At 38.3% G+C, this 21,752-nt stretch overlaps 1 protein-coding gene across 3 annotated transcripts in view; it reads right to left on the bottom strand.

The window, feature by feature from the left end:
- The window catches only part of STAB1 (stabilin 1), a 113,715-nt gene that overhangs the window by 24,858 nt on the left and 67,105 nt on the right, over positions 1 to 21,752 (bottom strand). For all 3 annotated transcript variants that reach the window (XM_034439287.3, XM_034439302.3, XM_034439294.3), the window contains exons 39-52: positions 20,284 to 20,379; positions 18,226 to 18,271; positions 17,325 to 17,404; positions 16,400 to 16,525; positions 15,310 to 15,383; positions 12,892 to 12,966; positions 11,352 to 11,468; positions 10,493 to 10,540; positions 9,188 to 9,271; positions 7,443 to 7,589; positions 6,512 to 6,649; positions 5,768 to 5,827; positions 3,554 to 3,730; positions 2,347 to 2,433 (exon numbers count right to left, since the gene is read on the bottom strand). In XM_034439287.3, the coding sequence (XP_034295178.1) occupies positions 2,347 to 2,433; positions 3,554 to 3,730; positions 5,768 to 5,827; positions 6,512 to 6,649; positions 7,443 to 7,589; positions 9,188 to 9,271; positions 10,493 to 10,540; positions 11,352 to 11,468; positions 12,892 to 12,966; positions 15,310 to 15,383; positions 16,400 to 16,525; positions 17,325 to 17,404; positions 18,226 to 18,271; positions 20,284 to 20,379 (1,355 nt within the window). The remainder of the gene's footprint in view (positions 1 to 2,346; positions 2,434 to 3,553; positions 3,731 to 5,767; positions 5,828 to 6,511; positions 6,650 to 7,442; positions 7,590 to 9,187; positions 9,272 to 10,492; positions 10,541 to 11,351; positions 11,469 to 12,891; positions 12,967 to 15,309; positions 15,384 to 16,399; positions 16,526 to 17,324; positions 17,405 to 18,225; positions 18,272 to 20,283; positions 20,380 to 21,752) is intronic.

The raw sequence follows: 21,752 nt of genomic DNA, 5'->3' as shown, positions 1-21,752 counted from the left end.
TACTAGGATAGAGAGATCAGGCTGCCTCAAACAGTTATCCCCCTCCTAAGAATAACCAAGCTATCCAAATCCATTGGCAATGTCCATTTTGCTCTCCGAATTTATGGTGACCTAACCCTACCCCTAAATGAAATTTCCCGCAATTGGATTTTCCCCTGTATTTTACCAGGAAATGTAGATAAGGCAGGCTCAAACAATCTGCACCCTCCTAAATATGCCCAGGCACTCCGAGTGCATTGGCAATGTCAAATTTGATCTTTGAATTTATAGTGACCTAACCCTAAGTTTTAGTTCCCACAAATCAGGGGTGAAATCCAGCAGGTTCTGGAGAACCGGTAGTGGAAATTTTGAGCAGTTCTGAGAATCAGCAAATATCACCTCTGGCTGGCCCCAGAAAGAGGTGGGAATGCAGATTTTGCAATATCCTTCCCCTGGAGTGGGGTGGGAATGGAGATTTTGCAATATCCTTCCCCTGCCATGCCCACCAAGCCACGCCCACAGAACCAGTAGTAAAAAAAATTTGGATTTCACCACTGCCACAAATGGATTTCCTCATGTATTTTACCAGGAAACGTAGATAAGGCAGGGTCAAACAGTGAGGAGCCTTCTAACCATAACCAAGTATTCCGAATCTCTTGGCAATGCCCATTTTTCTCTCCGAATTAATGGTGACTTAATCCTAACCCTAAATGGAATTTTCTGCAATTGGATTTCCCCATGTATTTTACCAGGAAACGTAGATAAGGCTGGCTCATAGAGTCAGTACCTTCCTAAGCATAACTGAGCACTCTGAATTCAATGGCAATGTCCATTTTGCTCCCTGAATTTATAGTGACCTAACCCTAAGTGGAATTTCCAGCAATGGGATTTTCCCATGTATTTTACCATGAAACATAGATAAGGCAGGCTCAAACAGTCTTCACCATCCTAAGTATGCCCAGGCACTCTGAGTCCATTGGCAATATCGAATTTTATCTTTGAATTTATAATGATCTAACCCTAACCCTAAATTTAATTTCCCACAATCGGATTTTCCCATGCATTTTACCAGGAAACGTATATAAGGCAGGCTCAAAGAATTAGTACCCTCCTAAACATAACCAAAGTCTCCAAATCCTTTGGAAATGTCCATTTGGCTATTCAAATTCATGGTGGCCACCTAACCCTAACCCTAAGTGGAATTTCCCACAATGGGATTTTTCCATTTATTTTACCAGGAAATGTAGATGAGGGTTAAATGGCCAGCACACTCCTAAATATACCCTGGCACTCCAAGCGATCTACATTTTGCTCTCTGAATTTATGGTGACCAAACTCTAACCCTTTGTGAAATTCCCCGCAATGGGATTTTCTCTTGTATTTTTCGAGGAAATGTAGATAAGGCAGACTCAAACAGTCAGGACCTTCCCAGAAATCCTACACAATCCTATATATTCACTTCAATGAATGCACTTCAAGTTGCATTCAAAAAGTTGCTGTGATGTTTATTCACATTCTACTTTTTTTGTTCTCTGTCTCACAGATACTGTTTCTTGTTCAATTTCCCTAGCTTGTTCCATCGTCTCCTAAAATAATGGAGTCCTCAGTCTCCTTTTGTTCCTAACTCCATTTTTTCATTTGCTACCACCCATGACCTTTAATATTGGCAGCTGCTGTATTCTGTACCTACTCCTTAGCCTAACTTACAAACCTACTTAGGACATTATTATCAAAACTGATGCCGTGGTGGCACAGTGGTTAGAATGCAGTATTGCACACAAACTTTGCCCATTGCTAGGAGTTCGATCCTGAAATCATGTGACAACTGTGCTTATGATTTTCCTTTGCTTTACAGCACCAGAAGGATATGGCTCCAAACAATTGTGTGAGCCAAAACGTAGGAGGAAAATTTCTGGAATTAGACTCATCTTATAGTCCTATTTCCCCATTCTTTCATTGCTTGGAATGTTCACCCAGGGTTGGGATAATTAGCAAGAAGTGAATTAATGTTTGTATATGCATTAAATGGAGAGGAAGGGATTATAAGAGAGTAAACAGATACCCAATAGGGTATATACATTGAAAATAATGCACCAGCACCAGCTGTTTGCATAACAAGTTTGCATAAGAGGCAGAGAAAAGCCTTATTGAAGCCATTTCTTTTCTCTGTTAGAGGAGGGGGGAAAAACAAGTCAGGTATAAGAGAACACATACTAACTGACTGTTACTTTTTCATCACCTTCGTAATTGCAAACAGTGCTGCCCAAGCAAGTCACTAAGTGAAGACTACCTGTACATTTTGAAAGGGATAGTGCTGTACATGGGTTTATTCTCTTGTGGCTTCAGTTTAAAGGAGTGCTTACTTACAGTATTTGTTTTGCTGCAACTAAATGAAATCGTTGAGCCGTGCAAAGTCCTCAAAGACGACAATTCTGTCAGTTTGGAAGCCAAGACCTAGAACCACAGAAGAGTAAATCATGATTGATTTGCCACAGATTCAAGCTGGCCAAAATAGACAGGAATTGGGGAAGGCTTCATTTTTATCAAAAGAAAGAAAACTCATTTCCTCATATGCCTTTCTTCTCTGTGTTCTCTTATTATAAACTATGTTTCTGACAATAAATGTTTCTGGCAGCGAATCAGTTAGGTAGTTAAATGTTCAAGAAGGTTAAATAGGAATGGGACTCACTTAAGGCTGCCAAAGGCTGCCACTGATCTTGCAGTAAATTTCCTTCTGGATCCATGGTATGATAAATGCATGATTGTATGAAACACCAGGAGAGAATCAGCATTTGGATAAAGAATCTCATACCACTTTGAGTACTACCTCATCTATCTTGCACTGGTTAAAAAAAAAGGGGGGGGGAATCCCAATCCTTGCTTAGCATCCTGACTACTCTTCTAAGTTCTTTTTAAAGTTAAACATCAGAGAAAAAAAAAAGTTGAGATAGACATTTTGCTCCTTAACAAATTTACCATGGCCTTTATCCATATTTTTTAAAATACGTGAAGTCACGCTTAACAGATATGCATGTGTCCTCTTGAAATACATCTTCTGTTTTACAGAACTAAAATGCATCTTAAATTACCCAAGTTATTTAAAAGAAGGAATGAGCTGCCACTTGTAGATTTCCGAGCAATGATGATGACCGATCATTTTCATTTTAACATTGTAAAACACCCAGAGTTGTCTATTTGAGATGGGCAGCCATCTAAATCTAAAAATCTATAAAATAACGTTATAATTTAGTAATTCATTCTTTTTTTTTTTTTTTTAAAAAGGCATTTTCAATGTAATTGTATACCATTTGCTCTAAGATTTCCTCTTTTTTAATTTTCCTCATTGCAATTCCTCAGCTTTGGCACTTCTCCAATGACTAAGGAAGCTAAGGCCAGTAGCAACTTCCCTCTCACAGATTTTATCAAATAAAATGTTGGTTAAGCAGTTTATTTATTAAATCAAAACCAATTTCTGGTCAGGTTTAAATGACATGAAAAGAGGGTGTCTTTTCTGTCAAGCTGAGTCCAGCAGGGCTTCTTTAAAAAGCATCTGTTGTTTCAATCTTGGGTTTACCTTTATGTCCCGGATCATGTGCCCTTTGAGATAAGCAGACAGTTTGCTCCTGTGGTCTTTATGATATAGCCATTTCTGCATTTCAGCAGGAAGAGAATTAAAGGCTGCATCAGTTGGCCACAGCATGGTAAATGGCTGATGAAGGGTATCATTGACCATATTAAGAAGTCCTGCTTCCTGCAGAGAGACACAGAACAGTAAAAATAGCATGATATCCCTAATCTAAGAGAATTCACAATTTACTGTCAGCTGGTCAACCCTCCCCCCACCCTTCCCAAGCACCAGTCTTGAAGAAATAGGGGAGCTGCATCAAAAGCTACCAAGTTTGTATGGAAAGAACCTCCATGCTGTCAACCGGAATGTAATCCACAAGTCTGGGAGTTGGGTTAATTATTTTTGGAGGGTTTTAGGGAAGGGTGGGATGAGCGATAAGTGGCTAAACAGATGCCTGATGACTCAAGCATTTTAGGCTTTACAAAATTACCTACTTTCCTCAAAGCAGGCTCCCTTTGTGTCCTAACCCTGTCTAGTTTTGAAATGTGGATTTTGATATGCTATGCAATGCTCAGCCTAGGGGGAGGGAGATGGAAGTGATACAGGGCACCTATGGTGGCTGAAATAAAAAAAAATATGGTAGCATTTTTTCAGGCTAGCAAAGTTTTTGTGCATCTGATGAAATGAACTGCAACTCACAGTATCTGCCATTTAATAAATAACAACGTTAATGTGTAAAAAAAAAAAAGCTACCATGCTCCACCTCTATGTTGATTGCATCAATTCCTGTTATGATTATTTTATGACTGTTTCTACCTTATGGGATGTTAATTGTCAGCAACTTTGAAGGCTGACTATAGAATGAATGAGTGAGAATAAATGCATAAATAGTCTACGATCCTGTAAATACTTATAGGTGAAAGGAGCGTTTGAAGAAAATTACACACATCTATACCCATTTGATTCAGAAATTTCAAAAAAATGGTTGTTTCTCATGAGAACATTTTTTTTTTGCTTTTGCTATGGTTAAAACATTGGGATTTGGGAGCCTTTCTAATCTACTGCAAATCATCTAAATATCTACCCATAGATTCCAGCCTACTGAGTCTTGAAAGATTTCTGGAGGAACATTATCAGCTATGAAGCCTTCAGAGTTCCATGTTTCAATAATGGATCTAAAAAAAGTTCTGCAAGGAACAAATACTTGTTGGGAGATTTGAATTAATCAAGGAGACCTTGTGAGAGGTTGTACTCCTGAATAAGAGCAGAGTGTTGAAAGAATTCTAAGGAAATAATAGAATGTCACATTAATATAAAATGCTCATGATATAGTTGTCTGGGATGTAGAGCATGGAACTAGCCCAGCTGTTAATGAATGCTAATATACATTGCCAATAATTACTAAGAAATACATGAAGGTAGAAAAATCTCCCTTCTGTCTAAGTTACATTTTGAGAAGAAAAAAGTACAAGAGAAAAGGGACAACTTTTTTTCTGTTAAATTTACAGACTCTCTTAACTAACAATAGGCCAAATGAGAAACAGATCCAGGACACCATGTGAAAAGTCTTCCTTATATCTATTTATTTGCCTAAGTTTGCCTAAGTAGTCAAATAGGCTGAGATTATACTATCTCCAATAGTCCATATGTCTGTAGTCAGTGAGGGAAGTAGATAATATTTTCTTTCTTCAGAGCTGAATTCTATTAAAAGTTAAACCATTATCCAATTAATCAGTATTCAAATCCCACTTCTGAAATGTATATTGAACCAAACTTTAAAATGATATTATTTTGTATTTTTGATATATGGGTTTTAATATGAACCTGACTCGATGGCAGAACATAGCCAACATTGACTAATCTTAAAAAAGCTAAGTGAGTGATGGTTAAGATTTGGATGTGTGAGACTATTTGGAAACTGCATGGCTCTGAGGTAGATTTGAGAAATAATAATAATAATAATAATAATAATAATAATAATAATAATAATAATAATAATAATAATAATAATAAGAAGAAGAAGAAGAAGAAGAAGAAGAAGAAGAAGAAGAAGAAGAAGAAGAAGAAGAAGAAGAAGAAGAAGAAGAAGAAGAAGAAGAAGAAGAAAAACAGCAAGCCACTTCCATATCCATGAAATTATCAGTAGTCAAGTTCAACTCAAGAACTACTTACTTATGTTTCATTTTATGGATTGAAACTGAAAGAGAACAGATCAATTACCTTTAGAAGCCAGCTGTATGTTTTGTATCCATGAGCCTCTGAAACCTCTATAATAGTTTTCTGGAAAGCAATCAAACAGCAAAGTTGCCAATAAAATCCCAGTTCCAGAGACTGATCAGAAAAGGTGTGTGGAAGAGATGTGGCCTAATTTTTACATCTAGCATTGGAACAATCTGCCTCTTTCCCTATTTCTGGCAATCTAGAATGTGCATGTGCAGTTGTAATACACAGAGGTGACAAGTACATCTTATATCATGTGTATCCTATTTAAAACACAAGGATAAGATGCCTTGCAATAGCCCTGAACCCAGGCTAATGACATGATCCTTCACATAGCAATTCTGAAATAAATTCAGCGGCAGATAACAGTGTGCGACGCTGTAGTCCTAACAGATTTTGCTTCAGTTACGCAGCTTGTAGAGAAAAGTCACAAAATATAGATCAGAGGCGGATCATTCTACCTCTGAAAATAATCCAAACTGTATGTGCAGCCAGGCATGGACACTCAAACAAAACAGAAATACGTTACAATCAAGTAAGATGGATCTACGGCTCACAGTGCCCTAATAAGGGGATAGTTGGGTTTAAAACATCTAACTCAGAACCGAGTGTAGTATAAGAAACAATGAGCCATGAAAAGCCATGATTATTTTCAATAACATCTAGTTTTACAGTAGCTTCAAGACTAGCAAACTGATTAGGACTTCTTTCACCTCTTCTGGCGTATCTTAATGTTAGACATACCTGGGATAGGTTGCATGAAATGTTGTGGTGCTGCAGATCATATGGGACTAAGATCCCATCAATAAAATGTATGACTCCATTCTCTCGAGTAATGTCACTTTCAATTATCTTTACTTCATCATTTAAATACAGACTGTCCTGGGAAGGTAAAAAGAGGGAATACATTTCCAGCACCTTTAAAAACAGTCTTGTTATACATCAAACAAAAATGTAAGAAATATTATTCTATAATAATAACTGAAACCGGGCCATGGCCTGTTCGAAATCGAGCTGTGGGAGAAATGGGTAAGGATGCACGCATGGAGCTTTGCATGTGAGCACAAGTGCCCTCCTCTCAAGCACCCCTCCACGTGCACGAGTGGAGTTTCATGCTTGAGCGCAAGTGGTGAGTCGAGCTTTGTGCACAAACACAAGCACTCTCTGCTCATGCATGAAGTTTCATTCACGTAAGAGGAGGGCACATGCACACACCACTCACACAAATGGAGCTGTGCATGCGCATGTGCGCCAGAGTGGTATTCACTTACCTTCACTACCAGTTCGCAAATGTGAGCGTGCGTGCCTCCTCTACGCATGCACAGAGCTTTCTGCGCATGTGCAGAGGGTCAAAAACGGGACGTGATGACGTCCAGGTGGGTGGGCGGAGCCTCCCGCCGCTGGCGCTACCGGATCGTGCGATCCAGATAGAGCCGGCTGAATTTCACCACTGGTATGCACCTGCCACTCAGATACCCCCTCCGCCAGGTCGCCAAGCTGGAAAGGTTGGGGACCGCTGTTCTAGAGGGATCATCATTGGCCCTAAAAAATAACCCAGTTCCATGAAAAATAAAGAATTGATAGGATACAATGACATTAGGTTTCTGTTAGCAGTGCAGCAAAGTGAATTATGACTAAGATGGAAATGGAACAAGACTGCAACAATGACACACACCTCTTTCATGGAAACTCTGATTTTGTGACCAGATAAAGCTGTTACAGAATCCTGTGATTCCAAGTCATCTGATAGGAGCGTCTGACAGATGACTGTGTGATAGCGAAGCAGATCTTTGATGCAGCCAGCTTTTTCCCATTCTGAAAACTAAAGAAAATATAGTTCTACAAGGCAAGCACAGGTTAAGCCCTTCTTGTTCGGGGATTTGAAATGAAGCTGCTCTCAGTGATATAATAGTAATACATCATGAAAGCTATCTATCGCATCTATTTCTATGATCTAACACAATAGAAAATAGCTAAAACTTGGTTCTCATTTGTCTTCTAAAGATGTAGAACTGTTGGGCATTGGCATAAACATATCAACCAATTACATCATACCCATCAGTACAGATGGGGAAAACTGAGCTACAACCAAAATTCAGTTCAATTGAAAACAATTATTTATTTATTAACTTAAAAGATATCTTTGGCCACCCATCTTAGAGCACATTCTTGGAGGATGGCGACAATAATGCAATTATAAGGCAGAAAGCCAAATACTAAATCAAAAAACCTGCAGCCTTTATTGTCTTCTTAGGATGCCCCAACAACCTATAAAGTAAATTCCTCTCTCTCTCTCTACTTCTTTATCATTAAGTATTGTACCTTATGATTCTTGATGAACTTATCTTTTCTTTTATGTACACCGAGAGTGTATGCACCAAGACAAATTCCTTGTGTGTCCAATCACACTTGGCCAATAAAGAATTCTATTCTATTCTATTCTATTCTATTCTATTCTATTCTATTCTATTCTATTCTATTCTATTCTATTCTATTCTATTCTATTCTATTCTCAGTGCCAGTCACAATGGCCTTTTTCAAAGATAGACCTGCTGGATTGCTGTGTGTGTGTGTGTGTGTGTGTGTGTGTGTGTGTGTGTGTGTGTGTGTTCCATGAGGTAGGGGCAGCTATGGAAAAGGCACACTTTCCAAGTCTGTTTAGATGGCAGCAGGGAAGGATGCTGGAGTGTGTCTACCCTCTTTGATCTTGTGGGATGGGCAGATATTCTCAGGGAGAGGTGGTCCCTCAAATAAACTGATCCTGTGCCATTTAGGGCTTTAAAGGTGATAACCAGCATCTTGAGTTGCCCCCAGTAGTAAACTGGAAACGAGTGCAGTTCACATTATAAGGGTGTAATGTGAGTAAACCTAGAGACTCCAAACATTGTATGTGCTGCTGGATTCTGAACTAGTTGTAACTTTCATTCCAGATGGTCTTCAAGGACAGCCTCATGTAAAGCACATTGCAATCGTCCAAAGAGAAAGTGGCTAAGTGGCTTCCTGGTTCAGGAGAGGGTGCAATTGGATCTGAATCTGTGCAAAGCCCTCCCCGCCAGCCATGACTGCCACTTGCTCCCCAAGCAGGAGCCATACGTCCAGGAGGACCCTCCAAATTGTGTGCCAGCTCAATAGATATGGCATATTGATGGCACTGTTCCCCAATCTGTCCAATGGACCTCACCCAAGTGTTTGAATGAAAGTGTTAAAGAAGGAAGATCAAATTTAGTTGAAGATGTTTATGTTTGGAAGCAAAATCAGAAAAACATACTGTATATGTTTAACTGAAACAAGAATTTGCCTAGAATTGATACTTCTCTTAAGATTCTCTTAATGAATTCCTGATTTACATTAAACAAATTTCAGTGCAATGAATAAAGCCACCGCTTGGTTTTCAAATGCCACCTTTCACAGGCTGCTTACTGTGGTCCTTTTCTGTAGATAATCAGCATGTGGGACAAAAACGGTGTATGGTCCTTTCCCCACCATCTCCGTAACTCTATGAACCTATAGCACAGGGAGAAGTCCAGGGATTAGTATAAATACCAAACAAAAGTTACAATCTACAAAAAAAGTATTGACATTTGGATTCAGAGAAATCCCAGTTTTCTTGGCAGCGCTCTGCAGGTTCTGTAAGATTTATTTATTATTTATTTATTTATTAAATTTATATGCCGCCCCTCTCCGGAGATTCAGAGCGGCTAAGATGTAATGTAATCTTGGGCTTTTCAACAGAATTGCAATATCAGGTTCATAGGAAATGATAGCTCTATGCTGCACCAGTACCACTGTCCTTGGGATAGGATGCTGGCTTTCATTGCAAGCTGAGGAATTGAAAAATTACAAAGAACAGCAAGAGAGGAAAAATCTTGGGAGATAAATCTGATTAAGAATGGTTTAAGAAACTGGGTCTATTTAGGCTAAGAGAAGACTAAGGAAAGACAGTCTTCTAAATATTAGAAAATCTTCTAATATTCCCTGGACTATCACAGGGAAGAGGGTGTAGGTTTATTTTCCACAACTTCCAAGAACCATAAATGAAAACTTTATAGAAAGGATTTAAATTTGACATAAGAGGCGATTTCCTCACTGAGACCTATGAAATATTGGAACAACTTGGTTTTTGAAATTATAGGTGCTCCATTTTTTGTGATTTTTTTAAATAAAATAATGGCTGACATTTGTCTGGGTTTATATTCCTGCTCTGGGAAGTGGGTTAGACATGAAAACCTTCAGGATTCCTTTCAAACTGATGATTATATGAACTCGGCACCCATCATAGAAAATTTCCTCATTCTTTTTTTGTTGCAACACCATTCTCTTCATTGGGTATTTTCTTTTACTGATTACATTAAATTCCACCCCTTTTTTCCACTGAGTCTTCAAGACAATTAACAATATTAAGCAAGAAATAAAAAATATAAAATAAGATACAAAAGCCAAAGATATATGTTCACACATAAAAGTCCTGGCTAAAAACATGGATCTAAATTCCACTGTATGCAGAAATAAAAACCAAGCTCAAAAAACAAACACACACCAGAAAAAAAAACATTTCATCAATTGAGGGACTCTCTAGAATGGCATAGGTCAGCCTTCCCATTCTGATGCCTTCCAGATGTTCTGGTTTATAGCTCTAATTTGATTGCACAGTTGCAGGAATGGTGCAAGGAACTTTCTGGATCTCACTCTAGTGTTTTACCACATAGAAATCCTTCTCATACCTACCCGGCTGTAACGAAGAAATTCAGAGGCATCTTGTCTTCTAATAAGTTCCTGAGGAAGAAAGGGAGGGAGGGGGAGAGTGTGTGAGAAAGAGAGAGAGAAAGAGAGAAGGGGGGATTAAACATGTTCATAATAACAAGTTTCTTCAAAATCTTAGGAAATATGTAAATAAAAACATTTACAGTAATAGGCTTCTAATACTGCAATTGCAAATATGGAAATTCCTTATGAAAATTCTCCCACTGAAAAATTATAATAGTGAAAAGCAGATTTGATGCATGTCAGGCTGTTTGAGCCCTACATTCTGGCTGGAATCTTCATTTGTACTTGAACTGGTTGGCCAGAGGATTAATGGAGGCATGGAAACAGTGACCTCTGGCAACCAAATGCAGAGGCTAGATTGATCTTCCTTTGATTTTGACTCAAGTCTTCCATGAGCCCCATGCGGCTTGGAAGCCATCACTCTTCATATATGTGAAAGTTAATTATTAATTTTGAATTATTAATTATAACCATAATCATATTTGAACCATTCAATATAGGAATTATGCCCTTACCAATGAATCCCCAGATAGCATACACACACACACAAAAGCTTTGTTTTGTTTACATTTTCTTTCAAATGACAGTTCAACTGATTTAAGATCTAATCTTTTACAATTTTTTAATTCATGGGATCATTTGCAACTATTTTTTTTTTTTGGCAACATTTTCCAACCATGTTACTGACTATGTCACATGTTGCTTTTTCAGTACTACTCTCAGCACAAATTTTGGGGATGTTAAGAAGGAAGACTGCTCTTCCAGCATTTGGGAAGGGATGCTCACAAATTTAGCAAGTTTTAAGTAAAATATGTCTTACCTGCCATACAGTTCTACGGCATGTGAAGCCATCACCAATCCCCAATATACAAAGGCATGTTCGATTCCCATTTTCTGTTCTAAGGCACAGTGCCTGTGGATCGCAGCCACCGTTATTCTGATCAAGAAAAGAAAAGCTAATAAGCTGGAGCCATGGTCAGGGGTTATCAATCCTTCCTTTAGGCATGACTTGTCTAGATGACTCTTCTTCTTAGCTGCCAAGGGAGCAAGTCCCTCTACTTTTCACACAAGTGAGCGAGCTATCAACAGCTTTGAAGACGGGGAAAGTAGCCATCTCAGTGAAGACAACTGTGTTCAGAAAATTCAATGCCATGCCCTAAAGTTTTCCATGAACCTCTCAGTCATTCAAAGTCTTTAAAAGAGAAAGGTACCCTAATATACCTTTCACCTTCTCTTTTAAGGAATTTGAAGCACATGAAATTTAAATTACTTATTTAATGGATATAACTTTCTTGTTTGTGAAAAACATTTTTATTATTTCTTATTACTAGTGATTTATATGAAGAATTTCCTTATGTTATTCTGTTCCCACCTAAGGTTACTGGGCTTAATAACAAGCCCCATAATCTCCATCATGAAATTAATTGTCTCTAAATTGAAAGCCATAGGATTGCTAGATTACCTTAATTCAGTAAGTGTTTACATCAATCAGTGATAATGGTTTATTGACTAACACACAATTAGTTCAGTCCACTAAATACACTAAGTTATAAGCTATGGTTTATAAACTATGATGGTTGAATTAAAACAATAAACCAAATCCAAACAAAGCATGGTGTGATTTAGTGAAATGGTTGCTTTTTCTTCCCTTGTGAAATTTATTACTGGAAACTTTTAAGGATTACCAAATAAAACCGGGCTGGGAAATGTGATACCTATGGTACCATACAGTGGTGAAATCCAATTTTTTTTTACTACCGGTTCTGTGGGCATGGCTTGGTGGGTGTGGCAGGGGAAGGACACTGCAAAATCCCCATTTCCTCCCCACTCCTGGGGGGGAAGGATATTGCAAAATCTCCATTCCCACCCCACTCCAGGCAAAGGATACTGCAAAATCCCCATTGCCTCCCCATTCTGGGATCAGCCAGAGGTGGTATTTGCCGGTTCTCCAAACTACCCAATTTTTCTGCTACCGGTTCTCCAGAACCTGTCAGAACCTGCTGGATTTCACCCCTGGTACCATGGCATACATAAACCTTTTAAACAGGTAGATGCATGACCTTAAAATTAAATAAAAAATAAAAAAAAATACACATGGCAGAAATATCACAAGAGTGCCACTCAAAATCTTGTGAGATTTGGGTAACAATGCCAGATGACTTCAGCAAACTCCTGATATTTTGGTTGTTTTTTAAAAAAAGAGTTAATTTTTTATGTTTATGTTATGCTGCACCTGGATTACCTTTGTAATGAGTGGAATTACATCATTATCAACTCTCTGTGGGGTTAGTATTGTTTGCTTTTTTAAAATGTAAAAACTAGCATTCAGGAGACCTTACAAAGAAAGGGCATCGACAAACCTCTGAGCAAGGATCAGTATATTCACACTTATTAATCCCATCACCAGTGAACCTGGGAAGACAGGCACAGGCAACCTGAGAGAAATAAAAACGCCATCACATATTTCATATTCAGAACTACAAACAGAGGGACACAAACTGCCAGACATCTTTTGCAGCAACAATAAAGATGCATGTAGCTGTCACTTTCCTGCTCAGTCTCTTTCTGCTATTGTAAAATAGAAGAAGTGTGTCCTACATATGCAGGCTTTGCAGCTGCTGTGAGTGCCAAAAGTTGCGAGAGCATAATCAGTTAATAGTCACATTGCAAATGAGCAAGCCCTGTGTGTTTTAAGCCATTGAATGTTCCCACTGGGGAAGCAGAACAGTGAGTACACACTTGCCACACTTCAGAGTGAGTATGTAAAGGACAGACTACAGGAAGTCTACCTCCAGACTGCCTCTCCCTTGGTAGCACCAGCCATAGAACCTATAGCTACGTTGGGTTCTTTCAATCCTGGACACATGAATGGTACCTTTTCCTCTCATTCATGGGGTGGAAATCCCAGCCATTGTTGCAGATGTTAGACCTTAAATTACTTTGATCCACCTCTCCATGCATGATAAGGAAGGAGATGAAGCAGATGGCAAGGAAGATATGCAGCTTACAGCAGTGGTGAAATTCAATTTTTTTTTTACTACCGGTTCTGTGGGCGTGGCTTAGTGGGCGTGGTGTGGTGAGTATGGCTTGGTGGGCGTGACAGGAGAAGGATACTGCAAAATCCCCATTTCCTCCCCACTCTTGGATCAACCAGAGGTGGTATTTGCCGGTTCTCTGAACTACTCAAAATTTCCACTACTGGTTCTCCAGAACCTGTCAGAACCTGCTGGATTTCACCCCTGGCTTACAGGATATAATAGAAATGCTACTGCTTCCTTATCAGTGACCATTTATGCTGATAATTCAGCTGCCTCCCCAGATTAAAAAAAGCAAGGCACAAATAACCAAACCATACTTTGAATTTACTTTGAGAGGCCAACTCTATAACAGAAACCCTAGTACCACATGGAGCTTTACAACTATGTGCAGGGATGTAATGAGATTATCTGTTGGGGGGCAGGGGGCTGTGATACACTTTTTTAAAAAGGCCAGGGCTTTAATCACATACTTGAAACTACCATCTTGACTTTTTTGTCTCTCTCTGCAGACACCCTAACTGTGTGATTAAGAACAAGCAATAGAATCTTTCCCCTACTTCATTATAAATAAGCCCCACTTAATTCATTGCCAAACATAATAGAGTGTTCCGAGACTTATCCCTGCAATCTTGGGACTGTCAAAAAATACAAAAGCAATAGACAGAGGAAGAAGCATAGGAAAATGAATTGTTTGTGCATGCCTTAATATATACGTCTGGACAATTTTAGAGATTTTACAGTGTCGAAATCCTAGCACAATTTAATAAAAGTTGAAGTACTGTATTTCCTGCAGCTTTTTATACAGATGGAGAATGAAAGAGAAATTCAGATTATGTTGTTCGTATTGTTGCTTTTTTCATATGAAGGTTTAGAATTTATTACAAGTCTCTTAAGTATGCATTCACAGTTTTTACCTACCATAGCATCCAACAGTAAGAGTAATATATACAATATATGCTAAGTATGTTATAGTAAGCTTACATTATGTAGTAAATATAAAAATGATTGAAATCGGGACTTAATAAAGAAACCATCATTTTATTTGGCTGATCACAGAGGAATCAAGGAAAGGCTTGAGCAAACAGGAAGATTTACCTGTGCCACAGAAACAGGAAACAGAAAAACTCGTCCCAAGTAGAAGAAACGAAGTGCACTGCTCAACAACTTTATTTACCTAAGGCTCTAAAGGAAACAAGGGTGTCCAACATTGGATATTATGAAAATAAAGCTACAATGATATGGGGTAAGATAGGAAACAAACGTGAATATTTCAGTATTAAGTGATATGGTCTCAGCTGTTTTTCACTTATAAGCAGTGGTGGGATTCAAATAATTTAACAACCGGTTCCCTGCCCTAATGACCAGCTGGATAGGCATGGCTCAGTGGTCATGTGACTGTGTGGGCATGGCCAACACAACATCACTCATGTTGATGGGCGCTTCGCCTTAGCTGTTACAATGTAATAAGGGTTAACCAGAGAGGCAGTTTCTGTAAGCAGAGCAATAAAGTTTAGGCTAGAAACAGCACCAGAATGTTTCCTTCCTGCCTTCCTTACAGGATTAGCCCTGTAAAGTGGAAAAAAACAAAAATAAGATTTCTTCCAACAACCAGTTCTCCGAACTGCTTAGAAAATTAACAACTGGTTCTCCCGAATAGGTGCGAACTGGCTGAATTACACCACTAATTATAAGTATATTATTAGTAAACTTCAAAATAGGATAAGATAAAAATTTGCTTACCAAACCTGGCCCTGTTTTAATACATGTTGCATTTTGGTGGCATCCTCCATTGTTTTCTAAGCACCGATCCAGTTCTACACATAGAAGAAATACACATTATATCAGATTGCTTCCACTGTAAAATATGACTATGTCACAAATCAAGGTCTCAGAAGATACGAATCAAAGAATAGCCTGTTAACTGTGCAATAATAAGTGCAAGGATGAGCAAGGATAAGCCAGGACACATTTTTTATTTTTCTAAATACCCCAAATGTTCCTCGTAAAAATTCATCATTGATTAGGGAAAAACAATATCATATGAAAGGACAGTATGGAAGAAAACGTTCAAGCAGTTTTTACCTTCCCAAGTGGAACATTCATATAGTCTCTGTTACAAAGTCTATCCCACCTACATATGAAGCAAACAATGGCATTCATTCTAACGGTAAACCTTGTAAGCTGTCCCCATCGCTGGTGAAGAATCTTCTTCTCCATTCCTCAGCGATCATGTCCACATTATTTTGCCATCTGCCTCGCTTAAAGTGAAGTAGCCAGCTATATGTCCATGTATATTTTAAGAAAGCACTGACTGCCTGGGTTGATGTAAAAGGCTGCCAGAGTCGCCTTATCAGGGAGATGAGTGGCATATAAATTTAATAAATAAATAAAAGGCAACTTCTCTGCAAGAGAAATAATACCATCCTCTTTATCATGCTTTAAATATTTCATCTTTTAAACTCATTTATCTGAGTAATGGTCTATCCCAATATTTAGTTATTAATCCCACTTATATGGTTGCCAATTTCATGAAAGTGACTCTGGGCAGAAAAAAAAAATTTTTTTTTTAAAGCCAAATCAGCCATCCTTTCATCTGCTTTGAACTGTATGATGCTTATCCCAAAAGTGCTTTTTCAAAAGGCAACTGGATTTTCTGGTTTTTCTTTGAAGACGTTTCGCTTCTCATCTAAGAAGCTTCTTCAGCTCTTGAATGAGAAGCGAAACATCTTCAAAGAAAAACCAGAAAGTCCAGTTGCCTCTTGAAAAAGCACCTCTGGGACAACCATGACCTGGATGACTGAAAATCTCTATAGACATGTATGATGCTTACCTCTGCATAAAGTTCCATCTCCTGAATAACCTTCTTTGCAACTGCAGATGTTTTTTCCTGGTGCTATTTTGGTACAGTTGGCATATATGGAACAGCCACCATTATCTTCAGCACAGGGGTTTATTTCTGAATTCCAAAGAAAAAGAGGTTGGGCCAAAATAGAAAACAGTCTCGCACCGGTATGACAAGTACATTTGCAAACACCCTGGGGACCTTGTCCAAACTGTGATTTTAATCTTTGCTTTCCTCTAGTGCACCCCTGTTTATGAAGCAGGATGTTTGTGCTGTCCTTCTACAACCCTGCAAATCTGCTCCTGGGTTTACAGGAACGGTATGGTGAAACTACAGTGAAATATGGTAGGGAGGGCTCATGTGGGATATAGAAAATTATATTTCAGAAGAATGGTTTGGATAATTTTTTCTGCTCCTTGACCTGAATGGAAGAGCAGGCAAGGATTTCAAGCCTTTGTTTTGCCCAGTTGTGGTTTACCTCAAGCCAGTTGCCAGAGAATACGCATAAGGGTTTCAGGCCCATTTTCTTTGACATGGACCTATGTCTTGCCATGGATGCAGACAAAAAGGAGTTTCGTAAGATTACATAAGTTTATTCTTCAGTGTAAATGTTTCTCTTCAAAAATGCTCATTTCTCTTCACCCAGCAACTAGCTATTGAAAGTCTGAGCACAGCACATAGAAAGGCATTGAATGCTACATTTTAAATGATATGAACTTTATTTTGGTAATGTTTTACTTGTTGTAATGTTGAAATGGTGGACATGTGTATGTCAGCAATGCTTGTGCATGTGATTAGTGAAACATATGGTCATTTTTAGTTATTATAGATCTATCTCTATGTACTTCAGGTCTTACCCCGGTGTTATTTTATCAAGCATGAACTATGAATTGAAAGCATTTGCCAGCAATACCTGTACAAGAGGTTCCATTTCCAGAATAACCAGCAGAACAGGAGCAAGTCGGTTGAGAAGTAGTAGAGTCATTCATGCAACTGAAACAGAATAAAAAGGGATTGAGAATTATATATACAGATATGTTTATGATAGTGTGTGTTAATTGTATTGTGCTTGTTTGCCTGGGTCACATTGCTCCCCTTCTCTCATTTCTCTAAAGGTGTAGTTACAAAACAGAGATACACTGCAGGAAGCTCAAGTTTCTGATATATGTTACTTTCACATGCTCAAAGTGGAATTTGAGCAAAATTGAGTGAAAACAATTACAAAGTAAATCCTTCTGAGGCAGGAATTAGTGATTATGGTTATTAATAGGCCCAATTAATAGCTATATGAAAATCACTTAGTGGCGATAATTCATCTTACTTATTTGGATAAGAAAATTATTAAATCATGGGAAATGATTTACTACTTGTAAATGATTGCCTACTTTTGTTCAGAATGGGAAGAGTAGTTTGAGAGATATTTATATTTAAATTAAGCAAGATCTTGATGAACAGAATCTATACTTTCACAGGTTTTATTTGTAAATAATCTCCTCTAATGTATTAATTGCACATTAGAGAATGTAATAATCACCAGATCACTTTTAAAAAATTAAAGAATGTATAATAGAGAGGTTTAATTAAAAATTCAGCTTCTTAGAAATACTGCTTAATTTATTGATTAGATTTTTATCCCATCTATATTAATATACAAGTAACCCAAGGTGATAAACATAGATGATACTCCTCCCTCCTTCTCTTATCACGACAACCCTGTGGAGAAAAAGAGGGAAAATATCCCTATGGGAGTTGTTACTGAAAACAATCACATAGTTTCAATTATGTTTTAAATTGCGCCCTATAATTGTACTTACTTTGCATTCACATCACATGTACCATTGCAGAAATCAGTTTCAATCTCTGCAAGAGAACATTTTGTTAGAATATTTTCCAATCTCCAAGCAAAAATAATTCTCTCAAATAGTCATGTACTTTGTAATATGGGAATGATCTTGGGAGGCATAAGAAAGAGCTGCAGGCTGGACAACTAGCTTATAAAAGATATCCTGAGCTTCAAAAGCAGAGGTGATCTGGGAAGCATTTCAGAAAGGACCCTGCCTAGTTTCCTGGAGAATAAAGGGAAGGGAGGGGAAAAATTCTCACAAGATTCTGTTAATGTAACCTTACAATACAAAAGCATTATTGGAGTCAGCTGGTGTCAGCTGGAGAGTTGACAGCTGAGTTTGAGACTTGAGCTCCGCACAATGGGGTGAGTTCCCGTTATTTACTTCAGCTCGTGCCCACCTAGAAGTTCAAAAGCATGCAAATGCAAATAGATAGCACTTTAATGGGAAGATAACAGCATACCATGTGCCTTTGGCATATAGCCATGCTGACCACATGACTATGGAAATTGTCTTCTGACAATGCTGGCTACCTTGGCCAAGAAACGGAGATGAGTAGCGTGGCCTAGAGTCAGACACAACTGACAGGAAAACCTTTACATTTACCTTACTCATGGTACACTTTTTGTTTGGATTACCTCAAAGGACTAACATCAGCCTTGGAAGGCTTCTACTCTCTTTCTAAGAGAGGCAGAAAAATCCCACTTGGAGTTTTACAACTGGCCTTCAATCCACTGGGACACCTCTATCTGCCAAGCATCTAGCTACAGCATTGCTGCAAATGAGCAGCAAGGGGATGTACAAGTAGCCAATTTACAGAATGCCATGATACAACTAACACAACAGCTGCAACAGAATGTGCCTTAAACTGCGGCAGCACAGCAACATGAAGCTCAGCCAATGCTCCTGCATTCTTACTTTGGTGTATCAGAAAAATTCAGAGGGGGCCAGGATCAGTTCTGGACCTTCACAGCTCAATGTGAAATGTTTATGGCGGGCAGACCAGTGGAGTTTCCCAAATGTTATTACAGTACATTGGCCTAGATTCTAAGCTCTTACTTTTTTAAAAAAAATATTTATTTAATGTTAAGGAAATGAATAAAATTTTAGAACCTTGTGAATGCAATGGTATTCTCAAATCAATCTCTACTTTCAGCAAGGACTCTGGGTCTAAAATAGGGCTTAGAAAATAAAAGGCAGGTGCTTGCTATCCAATTGTTTGTTTGCTTTTTTGCCTTCTGATATATGGGTGTTTTAGGATTGGTTACACTACAGCATGGCCACTTTTTGGTGAGAAAGCCCACTGCATGTTCTCACATTTCAAATGTGCCCACTAACCCCAAAAGACTGGGCTCTGGAGTATGTCACACTACTGATTCATAATATTACTATTTTTTTCATTCTACTTGATGAACGTAATTAAAGCAGGAATAGCTTATAAACTACCTCATTAATTGATTAAATGTCCAAAATATTTCACAACTTTTATTTTTTATGGTGTCCCTTTTTCAATATAGAGCCGAGGTTGCGCAGTGGTTAGGGTGCAGTACTGCAGCTACTTTAGCTGACTGCTAGTTCAGCAGATCAGCGGATCAAATCTCACCGGCTCAAGGTTGACTCAGCCTTCCATTCTTCCGAGGTGGGTAAAATGAGGACCCAGATTGTTAGGTGGCAACATGCTATTTAGTATACTGTCTTTGGTGTAAGAAACCCAGAGTCCTCGGAGAGTGGGTGGCATAGAAATATGAATAATAAAAAATAAAAAAAAAATAAAATAGCAATAGTAGTTCTGGTACATTTGATTATCCCTTATGTATGCAATATATTTGTATTCATCCCATAGATTTGTCCTGAGAACCAGGCATCTTCTGCAGATTTGACCACAGGAAAAGAAAAGGGATACATTAATAGTACAACAAAACCACAGTTCTGAGATTTTGAAAGTAGCCCTTTCTCATTTCTTTTAAATTTGATTTTTTAAATCAATAGGTTCATAGCTAGAATGATACACCTTGTTTCCCAACTTACCTTGGTCACAATTAACTCCTTTAAATCCCGAGTTGCATGTGCACTTTCCATCACCTAACAACCCATCGTTGCACTGCCCTTTATTACAATTGCACTCTAAGAAAAAACATAAGTCTTTGTCAGGTACAAATTAATACATCCAAAGTTACCTATGCTGGGTTTTTTTGCACCATCATGGCCAATGGAAAATTAATTGTAAGTATATGCAGCCTTTGCCACTATCAGTAACTGTACAGGGTCCTAGAAATGAAATGTGAGTGGAAGTATTTGAAAAATTCATACAATATTTGTAGAATAACGTTCTAAAAGTTTACAACTTATCTAGCATTAGAATATCACAAGAGGTTTGAGTATCTTGCAGGTGGTCCTAGTCTAAAGCACTGGATGAATCCAGAACATCTCCATTTAAGCAAAGTTAAATAGGATAATTCTTTGGCCATCTGTTTGATGACTTGTTGTTTGGGCTACATTAAAAATCGGAGGATGGCATCAAGTTTCAGAAAACCCTGGAGACTGCATGCAAGTCTTTTTGTGAGCATCACTGTTTTAGGCCAAAAACTTATCCTATGCAGCAGCATAGATGCTATTCTGATATTCCAGATGCTATTCTGATGGCATAGGTGGCATAGAAGTTTGATCATAAAAGTGTAAAAAATCCAAACACTGTTTTCCTAATTATTTATACAGGTGGCCTTCATCTTACAACCATTGTTTGCAGACTGTTTGAAGTTACAAAAGCACTAAAAAAAAAAAGTGACTTAAAACTGGTCCTTGCACTTACAAATGTTGTAGCCTCCTCACAGTCATGTGATTAAAATTCAAGCATTTGGCAACTGGCATGTATTTACTGTGGTTGCAGTATCCTCTGTGTGTGTGTGTGTGTGTGTGTGTGTGTGTGTGTGTGTGTGTGTGAGATGACTGCCTTCTGTGAACTTCCCAGCCAGCTTGCAACAAGCAAAGTCAATGGGGGAAGCTGGATTCGCTTAACAACTGTCTGACTCATTGAACAATTGCAGTGATTTCCTTAACAACCATGGCAAAAAAGTTGTAAAGATTTGGCATGACTCACTTAACAACCACCTTGCTTAGCGATGGAAATTTTGATCCCAGTTGTGGTCTCAAGTCAAGGACTCCCTGAACAGGTAGTCCTTGACTTACAACCATTCTTTTAGTGACTGTTTGAAGTTACAGCGGCACTGAAAAAAAGTGATTTATGACCATTTTCACACTTACGACCGTTGCAGCATCCCCATGGTCAAAATTTGGATGCTGGGCAATTGGTATGTATTTATGATGGTCATGTGATCCCCTTTGGTGACCCTCTGAGAAGCAAAGTCAATGGGGAAGCCAGATTCACTTAACAACCGTGTTACTAATTTAACTACTGTAACTGCAATGATTCATTTAACAACTGTGGCAAGAAAGGTCATAAAAACTCAACAAATGCCTTGCTTAGCAATGTCAATTTT

This window comes from Pantherophis guttatus, chromosome 2 (genome assembly GCF_059756535.1).
Source record: "Pantherophis guttatus breed Tessera chromosome 2, ASM5975653v1, whole genome shotgun sequence".
NCBI lineage: Eukaryota > Metazoa > Chordata > Lepidosauria > Squamata > Colubridae > Pantherophis > Pantherophis guttatus.
This window is presented reverse-complemented; position numbering and strand designations above follow the sequence as displayed.